This window comes from Oxyura jamaicensis, chromosome 1 (assembly GCF_011077185.1).
Source record: "Oxyura jamaicensis isolate SHBP4307 breed ruddy duck chromosome 1, BPBGC_Ojam_1.0, whole genome shotgun sequence".
Lineage (NCBI taxonomy): Eukaryota > Metazoa > Chordata > Aves > Anseriformes > Anatidae > Oxyura > Oxyura jamaicensis.
Genome location: NC_048893.1, coordinates 128,241,840 through 128,261,483, shown reverse-complemented (window position 1 = coordinate 128,261,483; position 19,644 = coordinate 128,241,840). Strand labels below are relative to the sequence as shown.

The window sequence follows — 19,644 nt, the reverse complement described above, 5'->3', positions numbered from 1 at the left end:
TAACCCACACCTGCCTGAGACTGCATTGCATGAAACTTAGCTTTCCAGCAAGACTCATTTCAAAAACCTTTCAGAATAAAACAAAATATACCTGCTTCTCCTGAAGTCTGACAGGGAAGTTTGCATGCAAACAGTTAATCTTAAGACTTCTAAAATAATGTAGAAGTCTGAATGTAAAATTTATCACCGTGCAAGACATATTTCTTTGGAGAATATAAGTCCAGAAAGCAATTAAAGAGTTAAACTTTAATCAATTATCTTCACCATCACATTTACTAGTACTGCTAGAGAGTTCACGTGCCACCAGGAAAGCTTTACAGAAAGCCCAGAGCAATCTGAAGGTTACACCAGCACCTCCCCTCACAGCCTTGACTAGGGCTTCATCGCTGCTCATGAAAGACCAGCATGCTTCTACAACAGCAGAGGAAGAAGAGTCCTAGTTCTGCGTAGTCTTAATGCTACAAGTTGTACAGCCTCATACTCCACTCCAGAAGCAGTGATTGTCCCTAAGCACTTCCAGTGCATTTCAGAGTGAGGACGCAGTACTGATTCACAGCCATAACAAATCTGAAGTTTGACAGCTGATGCGGTTAATACCCTCAGCTGTTTGCAGCCTCCTGTCTACAAACTGCCACCCAATGTCAGGAAGAAATGAGAAGAAAAAAAAAAAAAAAAAGTGAAACAGCTCTAGAAATCCCCCAAATTTACAGCCTTACGCAGCAGGGAAACCTGAAATCAGCGGCAGCAGACTTTGCAGGGCACAAAGAAAGCTACAGCAGTTTCAGGAATTGCTTTCTAACATCTGCAGCTCTCCTTGGTCATAGAGTGGCAGTCTCCATAAGAGTACCAGAGCAAACATCTGGGAGTGGTAACGGCTTCTTTTGCTCTGACTTTCATCCACCTACATTCCTGAATCAACATTCTGACAAATGAATATCATTGCTTAAGGCTGCTTTAGTTCAGTTGTCTGACTTCAACTCAAAACTGAGCAGATTCCCTTAGGCAGTCAGGAACCATGCCTGAAATAGTCAGGAACCACATCTAAAGTGTCTGAAAGGTAATCACAAATATCCAAAAAACAGTTCTTTAAATTTGACCCTAGAAATAATTGACCATGAGACCGTGCTTACTCAATTTCAGAGCGAAGTCAATCAGTTTGGTCTAACCCACCAGAAGTTCAATGTCATCTGTGTGGCTTTTGACCTGAAGTAGACTGAAAGACTCACTTGGTCCAAACATCTGAGAGGCAGTTTAGGGAAAATGCCCCTTCTCATTGGTAAGTCCCAGTATGAATGCAGTGGTTCCTGGGCAACTATTTCTAAATCCTTTCAATGCAAGGTCACAGAGGTTGATCAAAACCCCATCAACTTCCTTTTGTTTGCTTGGTGTCCACCTTCCCTGGAATTGGGTGATTGTAAGGTTTTCTTACTGATTTTGATACCAATGAAAAGGCAAATACCTAAGCCATCTCTTTGACTTAATGGTGTCAGAATCATAGAATCATAAAATGGTTTGGATTAGAAGGGACTGTAAAGATCATCTAGTTCTAACCCCCCCTTCCTCCCCCCCCGCCATGGGATTCCACTAAGTCAGGTTGCTTTGATAATAGAAATATTAATATGGCTGAATATGAACATGAGGGACTTAAGGAAACTCCTCTGAAACTCTCAACAGTTAATTACTGGCTTCCTGTTGTATCATGATACCAGACTGAAACAACAATATGAAGGAACTTGAAAGGCAAAATCACATCAGATGCGGGCACATACTAAATGTGTTAATAGCATGTCATGCAAGAGTTGACATCAAGAACTCAGTCATACAACCATGTATAGTCTTTGGGTAGAACTCTTCAAGAGCAACTGAATGAGAAGAGATTATATTCAAAGCTCAAGACTGGGCTGGTTATGGAAGGGCTTTGATCTTTTAATAGTGAAAGCAATTTAGGAAGAGAGACAGGTTGCAAAAGGTTTCCAGAATGAAGTCATTTTCATGTAAAAAAAATCCTGGCATACGCTAGACAATGCATATTTGTTAGTGCAGACATAGCTAGTGATGGATGAAGAACATGTACCATTATTTCATACGGGATTTCTGAAGCAGGGAAAACTGCAAGTTCAATGCATAGATATTGCTGCAATTTATTTCATAGTATTAAAACTTAAGACAAGTATTTTTGATTCACAATGGATAAAAATGTTCTTGTGTCAACAGTGTTGTGCAGGGAATTTGCAAATCATAGACATTGCCTGGATCTAGCTAGATACATGTTCAGGAAAAGATCAGTTCCAGATGAAAAACTTGAGCAATTGGCAAGATAAGAAAACTTTCAAAAGATATCAAGACTACAGATACCAGAGCAGAAACAGTCAGAGGAAGATTAAGGGTATTGTTTTACTATTCTGAGCTTGACATCTCAATGTCCAGCTGGAAACGTTCAGAGAGATATCGGAGATTTTCATTTGGATAGCAGAAGCTTTGGACAGACAGCTGTGCAAATGATGAGAGCAAACTATTTACATTTATATTTGGCAATATAAATATAAACAATAGCTTAGGAGGAAAGAAAGATGCAAGCTTCAATGTGCCACACAGAAAACTGGAGTTGAAGATCTGATAAACAGTACATTGGGGAAGAGTACCAAAGAAGAAGAAAATTTCAAGAAAAGAGCTGAGGTCACTTGCTTTTAAAGCAACCGATAGCAGAGAGAATGAGGCTGGAATTCATGTTTTGACTTTTTTTTTTTTTTTTTTTTTTTTTTTTTTTTTCAGAAGCAGTACAGATGATAGATATAATATAGGCATCCTCCCTTAATTGGCAACACAGATGTATCACTAGGACTAACAAATGGTCTTCAGTTTACTTAACAATGAAACATGATAAAAGTAAAGACCAATTCACTCTGACACACAGTGTTCAGTGAAAAATCTATGAAGATTGCACACTCTGAAAGGCTAAAATAAAACAAATCTTCCTCTGGAGTTTCTGAATAACAATAGAGAAGAAACAAATGCATTTGACTTTCAGGGTAATATATATATGTATACATTACATATATACATATATTTACATAAATATATTTTAACAGTCTGAATTGGTTACATTTTATGCTCAGATATTTTAGACATGTTTTGGACTTTGTCATTGCAGCCATATGTTATTTCTTAACATGAATAAAATTATTTCAAAGACGGAGCCAGATAAAACTGTTCTTCATTGGCTATCAAGTGCAAAGATGAAAACAGTAGATTGGGAAAAACAGTAGATTGGGAAAAACAGCCTAACAGCTTAATACATTGCAAGTTCCCCTAGACTGGATTGTGATAATTTTTTCAAACCTGTGGTTGAGGTAGGAAGAAGGCACAGGAGGAGCACAGCCAGCTTGATGGACCACAGAAAGGATCTTTGTGGCATTGAACACTGTGGCAAGACTACCCTTCATTTTGGTACAGATACATCCTTCCTTTTCTGCATTGCACAGCAATTAGGCTGGTAAAATTGACATGAGAGGTGAGACTAGGCAGTGGGAGAATGGACTGCTAAATGGAATCCACCTTGTATATCCTCAGAGATCTAAACCACAATTATCTAAATTTGAACAAGCCTTTCTAGCCCCTGTTTGGAGCCAATGGGGAGAACAAGGCACCTCCAGATCAGAGTCAGCTGTCATGGCATACATGCCTCCACATTAGGTGGATATTCCTCTTTGGCTATAGAAAATCCAAGGCTGGTGATTTTTCAAGTTGATTCCTAGCTCGGGGCAAATGAGTGTGGCTTTTTGCTAGCCCTTCCTTTTATTTCCTTGTCTTTTATAATTTTGTGGTGAACCTTCAACTTTGATGGCAAAATTCCAGCAAACTCTGCACAGAGTGGGAGTGAAGGGAAAGGCGGATACCATAACATTTCATTGGTGCTGTATAAAAACTAGTAAGTGACTCTCACCACAGTTTATTGTGTATTGTTTACTCAGGTATGCATCAAACACTGATTGCATTCACCAGTTACACAGTGAGAAAGAAATTTCTTGCAGAAAAAAATCCCTTATTCAGATATGGCAGGAACCTCACAGATTTACAAGGCAACGGTGCATACACACAGCCTTGCTACTTCTAGTATTCATTTGATCATTTATACCCCACAGTATTCCCCTGAAGAAAAGTCAGAAACCAGGCCTCTTCATGGCAAAAGATACTGTGTTTGACCACGAAGAGACTGCATGCTTTTGCATTCTTCTGAAATTACATGGGTATATTTCCTGCAACCTGGGTTAAGAGAACAGCCCTGTGTTTTCAAGTGTTTTTCTAACAATGCTCTTTCATTGCAAACTTTTGATGCTCACAGAAGATGCTTAAAGAGCCTGCAAAATGAAAGCCCACTCCCTGTCTCTTCTGTTTTCAATTGAACTGGAATGAATTGTTCTAATTCTGGCATTTAAATTAAAACATCCTAAATTACAGTAATTTGTTTCTTTTTGAGTCACTATATACTCTGACACTGCACATTACTCAGTAAGGGTCTAATGCTGCAGCAGTCTACAGGCCAAAGCTCTCAGTTAACTGAGCTGGAGCTCTGATCTGCAGAGCACACTGTGTGCTCCCTAGCCTCAAACGTAGTGTGGTCCTCCAGTTGTGTGATGGGGGAAATGTACAGTGACGCTGTTATGAGAAAACATTTTTCTTTGCTGAGCCCTCTGTGCTGATTGCTTGAATGGCTTCTGGTTGCTCATGGGACTGTTGCCAGGCTGCAATCTGCCACAGCGTGAAGGCGGCCCTAAGGGAGAGGGTAACTCATCAAGCCTCCTGGGAAATGAGATTCAGTCCCTGCTCTCCTTCCTCTGGCCTGGGGAAGTGCTCTGGGCCACTCCAGGCTGAGCTCCAGCTGTTCTTTTATTTCATTCTGCTGCCACGACTTTTAACTGTTTATCACTCACACTTATCCACACCCTGGTGGGGAGGGTGTGAGGAAAGGAGATGAGAGGAAATGCATCCCAAATGCTACCTGGGGCACTCTAGGGCTGGTTGGGGTAATATCTTTAGGATTAAACAGGAGAGCAAATGTTTTATGAGTAATATAGTAGTATCTTGAGAAGAAAATTACCTGTAAGATAATCAAGGCATTCCAACAATTTCTTCTCCCTGGTAAAATCAAGTGCGAAAGTATCGAAAGTATCATTGAGATTAATTTCAGGAATTAGAACCTGGGAGGATGCAGTTGCCATGGAAACCCTATAATGAAAAGAAAAAGTATTTTAGTACACTCAAATACACAATAGCTTTTACATCAAGGTAGGATCTAATCATCATGATCACTGATATTTCGCAAAAATTTTTGACAAAAATTTTTACAAGTATTTTATCTATATTGTTTGTTAGGAATTTCTCCTGCCACCTTTACTTTTGGAAGTAAAATCTCCCATAAAAATCTGTTATTATTAATTATCTTTTGCCCAATGTACAGTGTTAGATACGTTTTTAACAAAATATCAATTAAGCAAAAATATACTTTGAATTTTTATTTCCAGCCACCCTCTGAATCAAAGTAGAAGTAGCACTATTTTTATTTCTGTTTTAAGTGATCCTGACAGATATTGCATCTCTCCCAACCCCTTTTTCCCATGTATTTTCTTGCTCGAGGCATTCCTTCACACTGCTATCTCAAGGGCTTGGTGCAGATCACCACACCTCTTCAGCTGTTTAGCACAGCACACTGCTGTTAACTTCAAAAAGCACAGGGGAGAGATAAAACCAATAGATGTCAGCACAGTTTATTTTGAAAATAAATAAATAAATAAATAAAGCCAAGCATGTGTGCATACTTACATTTCCTCCAAACTGAAATGTTTCCTTGCCTACCTTATTTCAGAAACTACATCCACTTTTGTCTATCCAAGAGTACTAATATAAAAAGATGAGTTTTCACAGGAAAACTGGCAACAGGATTCATTTTTTGGATCCTTCAGTCTGATATCCCAAAATATTTGTTAGTGGATATCTGGGTACTGGATATGCTTACAGAAAGTTCAGGTGAGAATTCAGCAAAGAGGTTATTAAACCTTGTGTTATACAACAGAAAATTGTTGTTTCACTCTGGAGGTAAATAGATAACCATGAGCACAATAATATCAATTATCTGTCATTCATGACATGTCAGGTCAAAATATTTTGATTGCTTCAATTAACTTTCCCAAATTAGAGTATTTCACTGTAGATGAGACGGAAAAGCCTTCAGGCCAAACACTTGTTAAGAACTGTGTTTTCGTATTTCTCATTTAGTATTTTAGGAAAACAATTAGAAAATTCAAAAACTGAGCTGTATATCTTGTTGCCTTCAGCTCAGTTTTCAAAGACTCAGCTGAGGAGCTTTCCTAGTTAATAATTCTTGTTATAGAGTTTTCATCATAATTTCTCTTTGAATTTTTTTTTTTTTTTTTTTTTTTCCCCCACTTCTCCCATCCCCCAGTAGCTCACCTGCAGTTACAGTTACGCTATCATGTTTCTATATCTAGTAGAGAAACATGACATACATTTCGTTTAGGGCCTCTGTTAGGGCAAAGGCAGGCTGATACACACCTACAAAAAATCATCAGTGATCTTGCTAAGAAACCAGAAGCAGCTATGCAAGGAGAAGAGCTTCTCTGAATGCCTCCATAAAGCACATATTTATTATGAAGAAGACCATAGCACCAGGCCCTTTGGACAGTTATTTTGGACAATGCAAAGGGGACGCTGTACTCAGCTGGAAAGGGATTTTCTAGGATAAATACATTTATCCTAGTGTAAATAATGCATGATGTAAATCACTGCAGGGTGTGTAAAGTTTTTGCTATACATAGTTACTTTTTGTGCTTACAATAGAGAATATTATACTGAAATTACTTGGAAACGTGAGTATGAAGAAGTGCAATGAGCATAATTTCAGGAGACTGCTTTAGCTCTGTTAGTTCAGGACCCTGGTGAGAGTGTTGCATGCATAGCCTAGAAGCAAACAAAATATTGCTCACCACATGGGAACAAGAGAAAACTTGTGAGAAATAATTTATTAATCAGATTTAGTCTCTTTCTCCATTTGTAACTTGTCTGCAAGCACCTGGTGCTTCTTCCCCTCATTTTTATTCACTGCTTGAAATTATTTTTTGATTTGCAGGTCGTTCACAGTCCTCCCAGTATAGATAGCGATCTGTAATAGCCAAGAATTAGATCTGATTGGACACATATGTCAGCTGGTCTCATTTCTGTTCTCTGACCATCTCTCCTGTGGCTGTATTTATGATGCAACTGCTCATGTTTACAAGTTCAAAATTGGAGCTTCTCTGAATATTCTCTGGCAGTCTGTTAAAAAGGTTTGTATTTCCGTAGGTTTCTGTCTAGTTCGTATTCCACTGGATACTAAAAAAAGGCCATACTCTCACCTTCAGCATTTTACTAATGATACTCTTATATGTTCTGTCTCAGTTTTGTTCTCAGCTTCAGCTGGGAAAAAGAAGTGGCACAATATAGCTTGGTGATAGAATATAAAACAGGGTACAAGTCTAACAGACCAAATTTAACCCATTGTCTTGTCGTTCCTTGCTTTGCCTTCCTCAGCAGAGTTTCAATTCTCTGAACATTTAAAGAGTAACATGGAGTTTCTTGCTTGTTTATAAATTGATTAAAATAGCTTTGGTGAAGTCTGATATTTTAGGAATCTGCACACTGTGCTCCAGAGTAAGTGATAGGCTTAAAATATATATAAATTTAGAGCAAGGAATTTCATTATTTGTATTAGGTGAAAATAGGCTGGACATTGTGCAGATACAATGTGAACCCACAGATTAAAATAAACAAATGAAGAAACAAACAACTCCCCCATCTGAATGAATAAAGATACTTGTTAATCGTTTTTTTCTTCACTGTCACAGATACTTGCACCTTTTGTTTCTCTTCCTGATGGCTAAATAGCTGATAGTTCCAAGATTTTTATTTTTTTTTCATCAGAACTACTGATGAAACTCAGTGGGAATGTTTTTGCATTTACCCTGTTGCCCTGAAAACCAGACTGAATTTTCTGACCGCACAGTTTCCTGGAATCACTCAGGCCCTTGTCTTTGGATCCTTGATATATCCGAAAAGGAGGTAAGATCCTAGAAGTAGTAGAAATTCCTGGCACCCAGGATTTTTTTTTTTTTTTTTTTTTTTTACCTTTCAGTGATATTTTTAGCAGTTTGCAGGAAGCGAGCATGATCGTTCTCCTTCAAAGACTGCTCAGCCTGAGAGATGAGGGACGTCGAGCGCTCTATGCACTGTTTGCAGTTCGCAATCTGTTGAGCCAGTTTTCTCAACCTTACCACCTTGAGTGGAAACACAAGAAAGCAGTCAGTTCTCTAACGTCACAAATCATGATTGCATGTACACTTCCGAGACAGAACTGTCATGCAAAGGGGGAGCTAAAATGAATGGCTTCTCTGACAAGAACTTCTTTCACACCAGCTTGATGGTGAGTGCCTTCCACTAGCCACATAACGTTTTTAATAAGGGGACAGGCACAGCCTTTATACCTCAAAGTTTTCCACATGGAAAACAACAGGGGACAGCCAAAACAAGCACAGCTGGACTATTTTCCAACAGAAGAAACGTCATTTCCGGGTACTTTCTGCTTACATGATAACTAAAGGCTATTTAGATAACCATTTCCCTGAAGTGATGAGATTTGTGTTAAAGGCAACTTGTGGATTACTTACTTTTTTTCCTATTACTGAGGAGAATTTCATAAAAAATCATATGAAAATAAAACTTGCGTAAAAAGACTGTTAAATTCTCCCAGCAATACATGCCTGCCCTTTTTCTTATGTGCTTTTAGTCAGACAGGGTGTTTTTTATTTGTTGGATATTTTTAACAGGATGAAAGGACAGTAGTACTGAAGAGATGATTATTATTACTGAAAACACATGTGCTGGAGATAAACACAGTAGATGTTACTGTAGTCATTAGCTGAAATATTAGGGAGGAGCACAGTCAATTCCCCATTTAAAGACAATGTTGGCTAACAAAACCTTTAGTTCCTGAAAGGTCTGGAAGACCTTCCTGTTGTTATCAAAATCAAGATTGCTGCTACTCCATAGTTTGAACAAGAGTAAGAAAAAGGAAGGAAATTAAATAAATCTGGAGTTTAGAAAGACCCAGTTACATGAAAAATAAGGAAACTAAACTGTATGTGGATTGGCAAATTTATAATTAAATAAAGTTCCTGATCTCAGCAATTAGAGTATAAACTTTGAAGTTACTGAGTTTGCAGTTGTAGTTGTGACAGGAGTTCAGCATTTTTTGCAAAGATGAGGGTGTCTTTTTGCACCTACATGATAATAGAAATCAGTAGGAAAATTCATCTTTTGGCAAACTTTCAAAAATAACATACTATCCAAATGATTAATAATATTGGTGTTTCGATAAAGAGAAAAATGCTGGGAAGGCATGAAGATTTTGACAATGCTACTGATCTGATCAGGTTCTCTCCTCACAGTTCAAGAGCTCCAGATCCCACCGACTTGGAGGCCCTCCCCTTTGCCCACATCTTTGCTTTGCTGGGTGCCCAAACCTGGATGCAGTAACTAGATGAGGTCTAGTGCTCGAAAGTTCTGAATGAGGAAGATAATCTCTTCCATTGTTTTACTGGCTGCACTTTTATTGATAAAGCCCATGTTGGTGTCTTTCCTACTTTTGACTCATGTTTAGGCTGTTGAGCACCAAGATGTACAGTTGCATTGGGAAAGACTTAATAACTGAAGTACTCTCACAATTACTTATGCAAGTAAGGAATTGTATTCAGATCCTAGCATTTTATAAATACACTGGGAGGTGGAGACAGATAGCTACTGAGAATAGTCAACAGACTGTTCCATGGAGAACAAAATATTTTCTGTAACTGTGCATTTACGCAGAGATCACAATTTGGTTACACCAGTCTAACCAGAGAAAGGTTCGTTGCACTAATAAACAGTTCATCTCTTTATTTGAGTATTAATTAACAATATGAACTGAAATAAATGTTACCTTGTAAGTTTTTAACAATTAGATGTCGTGATTTGTGAGGTCTACATATGAACTTGTTTTTTTGTTTACTTGAATTTTCCTTATGTCTTCAAAAAGTCAACTTATAAAGGAAGAAAGTTTATCTCCTTCCCATAGTGGCAGGAATGACCTCTGCACTAAAATTATTCTATTTAAATCTTTTTTCCTGTTATGTGTTTTGTTGGATTTTATAAGTTTTGAGCGATAAGTAAGATTAAGGATGGAGCTGCACCACATTATAAGACTCATATGTCATAATCTGAAGCCCTGCAATCACAGCTAGAACTATACTTGAGTGCTTCCATCTCTGTAGCCTTAACTGTGGTCCTCTAAAAAAATTTGCCATGCTCTGCCTTCCAGAAAGACTATGGAGAACAGTCACAGACTGCTCTAAAAGAAGACACCTGGGGCTGAATTTCCTGTGGCTTTTTAGATTTTCTGGCCAATATAAAGAAAAAGAGTTCCCTGGACATTGTAATCCTTAGCAAGATTTCATGATATGTATCTAAAATGCCTGAATTGTAGCTATTATAGTATTTACATAATTGCTTAGAAAAGACTAGCCCGATTCTCATTTTAAGAACATATGAACAGCTGATCTTAATTGTCCGTCTAGCTCACCATCTATGACAGGCCAGTAGTGGGGGCATCGGATTGGGAAATAATACTTTCTCAGAGCACAGTCTCAGCCAGCAGCAATTTGTCTCTCATAGATATCCTGAGTTTGAAGTGCTGTTATGGTATTTAATTTTGTATTTTTGTTGTTGCTGTTGTTACTTTTATTTATTTATTTATTTTTTCTTCTAGTTTTACTTCATTTTGTTTTTCTTCCATGAGTTAATCCACCTGCCTCTTGAACCCATGAAATCTTCCAACATCTACAACATTCTGAGGTAAAGCATTCCAGGCTTTAACCATCTCTCCATTGGTATCACTTTTTGGTTGAACACAATGCAACAAAGAATGATTCTGATATCAGCTACATTCACATAAATTTGGAGTCAATTGTATCATAAATCTTCCGTCTTTAATGGATATTAGACTACACCTTCACAGGCAATATACTTTTAAAAAGCAGCTTATGTATATAACACAAATCCAAAAGAATGGAAAGTTTTCTATTTTGTTGAAAACACAACTGGACTCACAGAGTCAAAACAATAATGCAGAAGGCCATCGCTTGCATTTGCAAGGGACTTATATTTTGTTAACAGCATGAGGAAATTCAGGTTCTGTCACACAAGGTACAGGACTTGTGGTTTCAAACATGTTTAAGTTAGCCCTTGCCTACAGGCTTTTCATTTCAAGTTAATTGGAATATCTTGACAACTGAGCAAACCATTTAACCTGCTCTTGACTTTGTTCCTTTCCTGAGCTTTTCCCACACAAGAAGAGTTTATATTTGACTTAGTTAGCTTAGCAGTTAAAGAGTAAACACCAAATACCAAGAAAATAAGAATATTAATTCAGCTCTAATATGTTTCTGGGTTAACAGAGAGCTAGCTTAAAGAGTTGAAACTTGAATATTTTACTTCCCAATATGTTTGTCACTAATAATCATCAAACCTCAGTAATTAGAAATGTATACTTCATTTCCTGCATGTTTTTTAATATTTATTAAAGTTTACATGAAGGCAGTAGTGGCCAAGGACTACATAAGGACTCATACAAATTTGTATTAATAGCACCTGAAGTCAAAAAACTGTAAGCATGAAGAAGCAATGTTGACCTACTTGCTATCAAAAGAAGAAAAGCTGTTACCTTTCCTTCCTTGATTTTGGTTCCAATTATTTGTCGTCTTTGCTGGATAATTTCAATGAGCTGGTCACATTCTTCCATCAGCTTGGTTTCTTGACGGGATGCATTTACCTACAAAGCAAGTCATGTTGATTATTAAAACTTTTATTTTATTTTATTTTATTTTATTTTATTTTATTTTATTTTATTTTATTTTATATATACTCCGTTCTGTGTACATTAAATGTGTTGTTTTGCTTTTCGTATCTTGGATTTGTGACTGTGACATGTCTGAAAGTTTTATTTGAGTCTTATTTGTACCTGCTGTAAGAGATGGGACTATCAAATACTCATTTTATTTCTAACTCAAGTGAGGAAAGCCTGGTCCTGTGATGACTGAGTGATGTCAGCTATAATTGACATTAGCGAGAAGTGAAAGCTTTTCCAGAGATGCTTAACCTGTCACAAATGCAAGAAGTACATAGGACTGCAGTGAATACTCATGCATGTAAGAGCACAAGTACTGGATCACACAGTCTGTCTAGTATAGTATCCTGTTTCTATCAGCTGCTAGTATGAGCATCTGCTAGTAGAGCACCTTACAAAAGCCAAGCATGTATGATGGTTCCCATGATTATATTCTCATCCTCCAATCAACTGCAGATCAGAGTCTTTTTGAAACAATGTTTATGTCATTAGTAATCCTCATAAGAGTTACCCTCTATGAATTTTCTCACTCTTTCTTTCCAAGCGTCTAAAATTTGTTCTTCCATCCCCACCCTCCCATGACAGTGAGATCCAAAGCTTAACTCACAGTCAAGCAAGCAACTGTCTCTTTTAGAGGGATTTGAACCTCCCTTCAGCTGCATTTTATGACCCCAAATTCTATTACTGGAAAGAAGAGTGATACCTAGCCTCAATTTCCATGCCACCTGCAATTTTCTAGATCACTGTTTTATCCTCCTGTAGGGCTGAAGAGTCTGAAATGATTCAGATTTTCTTCATGTGAAAGCAGTTCCATACTTCCAATCATTCTTGTTTTCTTCTCTGAAACTTTGCCAGGTCTACCACCTATTTTTTTCACAGGGGGAACAGAACTATATTATATGCCCAAGGAGCAAACAAACTATGGAGTTATACAGTGGCATGATACATTCTCTATTTTGTCATGATTATTTTTATAATGATTCCTAATGTGTGATTTGCTGAATTTAATACTTGAAAATTTAGTATTTTATTATTTTCAATGTCCATATAGTAGTTTCTGAAAGACTTAAGTTACCAAAGATCCACCTGACATTATCTAGTCATGTGCATTTAATGTTTTCTTTATTAGTAGTACTTTGCTTCTGACAGTTAATCAGCTAGAAAGCATTAGCTGTACTTGTGTAGATATATACAGTATAAATGTATGAGCCGCTGAAACTATTCTTAGCACAAAAAATCCTCACAAAACAAAACGTTTTGTTTCAGGTTAAGGCTGATTGTTTTAATGAAAAGTGAGCATTTAATATGACAAGCAAAATGGACCTCCTCACCAGCAGTATGTTTAGCTTATATGTATGAAAGAAAAGAGATAGAGAAAAAGACAAAAGGTTCTAATCATACCTACAAAACAGAAAAAAATAAAAGGAGTGATGTCAGACCTGTGTTTCCATATACACTTTGCTAAGAGGTTAAAACAGCCCTCAGCCTTGGCCAGTTGCTCCTAGAACCACTCCACATCACCTTTTCCATTGGGATAGTAGATCTAGAGGTGAAGCAGAAAAGGGAACAGTCCTAGGTAAAGACTAATTATATTTCCCCTCTTTGGTTATTTTATTTTATTTTTTTTTTCAATCTGATGAGTCCCTTGATCTGTCTCAGCCTTTTTTTTTTTTTTTTTTTTTTTTTTTTCCCCCAACAATATGTTTAAACACTCGTTTACCTGTAAGCACATTATGGAGCTCATTAAGATTAAGCAAATGCTTATACATCTGAGTTTGGACCAGGACCAATTTTATAAATACCTTCTTATGTGAAATACATTGTGTCCTCTGGGCAAAGGGGGAACTTGTTTACAAAGGCCTGTTTTCATTTAGATTTCAGATTATCCTTCTCAAACCTTCATAAAATTAAAATTTAATCACATATTCCGTTGGCCTAAATGTTGATTAAGCTACCAGTATTATAAAGAGAAAGTATATTTGTTTCTTGAAGGTGATAGATTGTGCTGAAAGTGCTGGAGAGATCTACACACAAAAGGTGAAAATGTAGGAAATACTTCCACCATCCATTTTTAGGTGCCTCTTCATTTACACGTTAATTGTTTGCTCTGCCTGGCTTCCCACCATAGTCCATGAGGAGACAGTGAACACAAAGCAGCTAACCCAAAGCCTCTGACAGAGCATGAGTCTCTCCAGTGACAACTTAGGGAACCTAGAACTAGTCAGTCAACATGTCAGGCTTACCCAAGCACCAAAAATTGGTTTGTGTGAACACTGTTGTTCATACTCCACCTCTTCTCATTATCCCACCACACCAGCTGCATAACACCCTCTGGTCATGCACTGTATTTTGGCGTGAACTTTTTCAGGGCTGTTTTCAATGTGGTGTCCAACACACAAGTGTCCCCTGCCTTGACTCCTGTTTCACTAGTGGATTGAAATTCCACCAGAGTAGGGAATCCCAAATGGGTTCAGTGAGAGGCAACAACCCTATTCAATATACATGGGGGCAACTCTTTTTATGTTGATACTGAGGTCTGCTCATGCCAGAGCTGACTTTGGCTCTGAATTACTGTAACAGTTCCCAGGATTTTTGAGTAGCTTCCACTCAGAGTGTTACTTCTATCACCACTTATATCATGAATGTGTTTTGTCTAGCAGATCTAAGTTACCTCTGGGGTAATTGTCATGACAGAGGTCAGGAAGGCTAAGACAACAGTGTTTCATTAATGCTCAGACTGGTTTGAAAAATAAAGTATTAATTAAATATTAAATTACAAAACTCTAGACTAAGAAAAATGAAATTCTTGTAAAAAATCTTGGTATTTCTTACACACTGACTGCAGACGTCTCTGTTTTCTTTGAAATCTGAAAAGTATACTCTTTTATAAACTTCATTTGAAGACATTTCCAAATTTTATAGCTTGCAGAAGCTTATTAAAACTGGAAAGGATATTCCAAAACTCTTTGATATGTCTGAGCTTTGTATGAATCCCCCCCCCCCCCCCCCCCAAATAAATAAATAAATAAAATCTGGGGGCTTTTCTCAAGTTGAAATGCTCCTTAATCAAATTTTTAGCCCAGAAGGCCTCTGATTCCATAATAACTTTTTAATTGAGCACGTGCTTAACTTTAAGTACAGTATATTAGTGGTGGCCCTAAAGGAACTACTTGTGAGATTAACATTGAATATTATTTACTCGTGTATTTCTGAGGAGTCATATGTCAGACCAAAGAGCCAGAGGCATGGAGTAGGGCTCTGCTGTACAGGTGCTACAGAAATACCAGAATAAAACTCTGCCTTCTGCTTGAGTCCTTTGATGAACAGCAACCTTGACAATAACTTAGAGCTGGGGCTGGCCAAGGAATACGAGTTCTGTCTGGTGAAAATATTTGAGGTTTTATATTCTCTACTTTTCCACCATAAAAACAAGCCCTATTTCCAAAGACTTCATTAAAAAGGACTGTGAGCTGCATTAGAAAATTCTGGAGGCTGCATCACTCACTTTGGTTGTGGGAGGATCTGAATCATGCAGAGAACAGATTTAAATTCTGGCTTCCTCCATCCCAGAAGAATGTTGACTCTTAAATATGAGATTTCCATTGTTGGAGAGTTAATGTTGGACTTGGAGATAATTTTCTGTTGAAAATTTCACTGACATCAACACGCTTAGTTTTGACATCAAAAGTTCCTTAGAAATTCATGACCACAACTACAATGAAAGTAAAGTTTTTGGTTTGTTGGTATCAGTTTTAAAAACTTCTCTTCCATACCACAAAACTTTTTAAAATCTGACTAGGAGACCTTGTTAGGATTTAGAAAAATTGTAACTTTTTCCATCACCAAACATGCAGGAAAGGACATATTCTAGTCCTGTTGTTTTCATGGGGAATTTATTTCTATTTCTGCAATATTTGAAGACCTGATACAATTTACTGAAAAACAATATGCAGAGATCTTTCCAGTTTTGCCAGATGGATGGATAGGGTCTAGTGGTCTGAACCTCAAGAAGTGGGTGTAAAAAAAAAATAAATAAATAAATAAAAAGAAAAATGGGATTTCCTCAAATCTCTGACAGGGATCAGAGAAACCACAAACTCAAATCTCAAATCTCAAAACCACAATCTCAAATCTCAAACCTCAAATCTCTGACAGGGATCAGGAAACCACAAACCCGCCTGACCCAAAGGGCAGAGCTGCTCACAGGTCCACAAACTGAGAACTACTTTGGAAAATGTTCTGCTCTATGAAGAGGCTTCCTAGGCTTTCATCTTCAGAGACCTGAGTTAAATTGAAGCTTAGGTCATATGAAAATGAATGTGGTGGTTTCAAAGTCCCTAGCAGATGTTTGGGAAATCAGAGAACTGCAATGCTGCTAGTGATGCAAGGTTACAGAAAGTTTTGATGGTTAATTCAAAGGCAAGTGTAGTGTCATAGAGCTAGACTCATACCTAAGAAAAATAATATATTAGAATCAAAGGATATTTTAATGTCTCAGCAGACTTCTTCACAGGAACAAATCTCTCCCTTTGGGATTCCTTAAGGGTGAGGCAATTTTGTCTACAAGTGGAAATGCATAAGTCCTTTTTTGGCAAATAATTTCTAAATGACAAGCTAAATAAGATACCCTAAGTTGGAGGTTGCTTGCTTTCTCTAAAACTATAGTGGCTGGGGTAAATTAATCAAAACCAGAGTAATTTTTATTCACTAATCCTAGTGCAAAATGAAATAAAGTAGGTTGTAGAAAGAGTCTGATCTTTGGAAAGTGAGAAATGCATTTTGGTTTCAGCTTTACTAATTAATAATGGTCTGCATGCCTCAAAATGCCACAGACATGGCTATCCAGGTAAAGAAGAGATACCAGCTTTTGTTGGTGGGTATAAGTTGATGTCTACAGAATTTACTGTAGAACAACTTACTGACAAGTAAACAAAAACATCAGAAAAACAAATTGCACTGATTCCATTTAACAACTGAAGCATCATTGCCACATGTTTCATTCTAGATTTTGAGTCTGAATTCCTTCCAAAGAATTCTTTCTTTTCATATCTCTGTTTGATAATATAGGTTATTCAGTTTGATTCTGTAGAACAAAAGTAACTCTTAGAATAAAGCTTTCTCAGATTTTATAAGGTCTGGGAGTAAAACTTATTTTATCTATTGTGACAAACTGTGCCTTTGGAAATATGTGAATTTAATAAACTTGCCATCTGAATGGATCATCTACAACTTCTTAGTCTAAATTGGTGCAAGAGAGTGGAATGGCCATCTCCCATTTCAAGTGTGCCAGCGGCTTTGTTTTTGTTTGCATTCCACATTTATCTCTAACCGGGAGACCTGTGTTTACAGGCAGCCTCAGAGCAGGTTAAACTAGGGTCAGCACAAAAGTACAGCAACTTAATCTGGCTGCCTAAGAATTTTGTGAATGAAGAATTGATTAGGCCAGGATACAATATTTTGGGTCACACTGATAAGACTATCTTTCCCAATCTTGACTAAAAGTAAACCTTTTTAGAAGTTTGAAATACTCATGTTACTTATTAAAATATTATTTTAAAGTCTTTTGTCCCACTGTGCTTTGAAGCAGTTGGTTGAGAAACTAACCAGCAAGGAACCTGCAGTCCTCTAGAGACATTTACGATCCCATCAGAGGAACAAACCCAAATGAACAACAACAAAAACAAAAACACAGAAGCTTCATGGAAAGCAAACTAATAAGATTGACATTTAAAACATAAAAAAAGTTTTAAACTTTGGAAAGTTCTAATAGAGAGCTACTCCAGATATGATAGCTGTAAAGCCGATAGACTAGGCTTGCTTCAACAAATCAAACCCTGTTTTTATGAAGCACAAATGCAGCATCATGTTGAGTAGCTGGCTTTTTTTTCAAGGATAGGAAATCATGCTGGAGAAAAGACATTTATTGACAGATGAACCACAGTTTCATAACCCATCTGCTGAAGCTGGTATGGCTACCTGGCAAAACGGTTAGGCTGGGCTCACCTGGGTGACCTGGATATTGTACTATCACATGGGAAGCAAGTAGAGAAACACAGCAGGGAAGACAAGAGAGGTGGTGAGGCTTTTGGTAGCAATGAGGTTTAAGATTGGATTAAGCTCTTTGTGAAACTAGCTCTTAGGTGGGATGAGTTTTTTCATATTAATCCTTTAATTTCAGTCATTGTCTTTTGTCCTTTCTGTTAATGCATTCTTTGAACTTAAGAAATGTTTTTGTTTGTTTGTTTTGTTTTTAATTGACCTATATTTACTTACTTATTGTTTTGATGTTATTTTTCCTGCTGACACTAAGCTTTTGTTTCATGTTGAGCAAAATATGCCACTTAGTCTGTTTCATAGAGGGTAGAAAAATAAAAACAATTAAATAATCACTAAAGTTCAACTGACTGCTGAAGCCAATGCCCTTGTATCCAACAGTTCAGTACTTAAAATGCTCATCCAGGATCTGTGGTCTTTAGCCCAGTATTTAGCATACTTGCTAGAAGAACAGTGCCTTTGCTGCTCATATTATTGTTCAGCTATTTATGTTAGGAAGATAAAGGAGAAACTCGGAAATATTCTGTTCCCATAAAGGTAAAAATCTCAAAACAGAGTTCCAAAAACTAAGGACATTCTGACAAGCTAAACTCTCTGATGGTAGGCACAAAGCTGCATTACTTGAGTAATTAACAGTGAACGGAAACATTTTCTACTCCAAGGACAAAGTTTTGCAGGAATATAAATCTAACAAGTATGTGAGCACACCTGCGTATGGATGTGAGCTGGAGGGAGAGATGGAAGGAATGGGAACTGGCATTTTTACCAGTGACAAGCATTCCTTTTAGTTTATATATAGTCCATGTGACCCATATTATAATTACAATTCCCATTTCTAAAAATTACAAAAGAGTTGTAGGTGAAATGCTATTTTCCAGTATGTGCCTAATCTGTACATTAAATGTATGTTTAAGTGCTGCAGCTCTAGACATATATATGACCAATTATGCATTTAATTAGTCATTTGTGAAAGCAATTAAATGATTACTCAGGCAAATAATATTTGACTACTAGGCTAGGGCTTACTGGGCATAAACTGAGAACATCCTTGAATTAATATTTATTTTAAAGTATCCATATAACCATATATGCAGTACATTTTTATTATTTTTATTTATTTTTTATTATTTATGTTTCTCTTTTCTCTGCTAGAATGTAAAATGAAGACTCTTACTTAAGACTCTTGACTTAAGATAAGTGAGAAACTTATCTGAGTTTTACATTGAATGAAATCAAGTTTTATGAGAGTGGAGCTAAATGCAGAACCAAAGTAATTATAAATCAAAAGAAGATCATGACACATATTTCATCTAAACCATGTTAATAGATAAAATACCTTATACCCTCTCCCATTAGAAGCTGTCATAGGAAACAAATGCTGTAAACTCTTCCTTAAGGTTTTATGCACATCATGAAGTTTGTTAATTAGTCTCTTATTGAGAATAACAGCTTTCAACTTCCTTCAAGTTGTTGTCCTGCCTATTCAAAATAAAAAGGTCAGTTACTTCTAGGAATTAAATATAGCAAGTGACTATAATTACTGAACAAGTATCTCTGCAAAAACTGAAGGCATTAGGACAGAAGAAACAGGAATTTTTAGT

At 37.0% G+C, this 19,644-nt stretch overlaps 1 protein-coding gene across 6 annotated transcripts in view; it reads right to left on the bottom strand.

Moving 5' to 3' along the window:
- MID1 (midline 1) overlaps positions 1-19,644 on the bottom strand; it is a 240,142-nt gene that overhangs the window by 17,429 nt on the left and 203,069 nt on the right. For all 6 annotated transcript variants that reach the window (XM_035341835.1, XM_035341756.1, XM_035341678.1 and 3 more), the window contains exons 4-6: positions 11,807-11,914; positions 8,179-8,327; positions 5,099-5,226 (exon numbers count right to left, since the gene is read on the bottom strand). In XM_035341835.1, the coding sequence (XP_035197726.1) occupies positions 5,099-5,226; positions 8,179-8,327; positions 11,807-11,914 (385 nt within the window). The remainder of the gene's footprint in view (positions 1-5,098; positions 5,227-8,178; positions 8,328-11,806; positions 11,915-19,644) is intronic.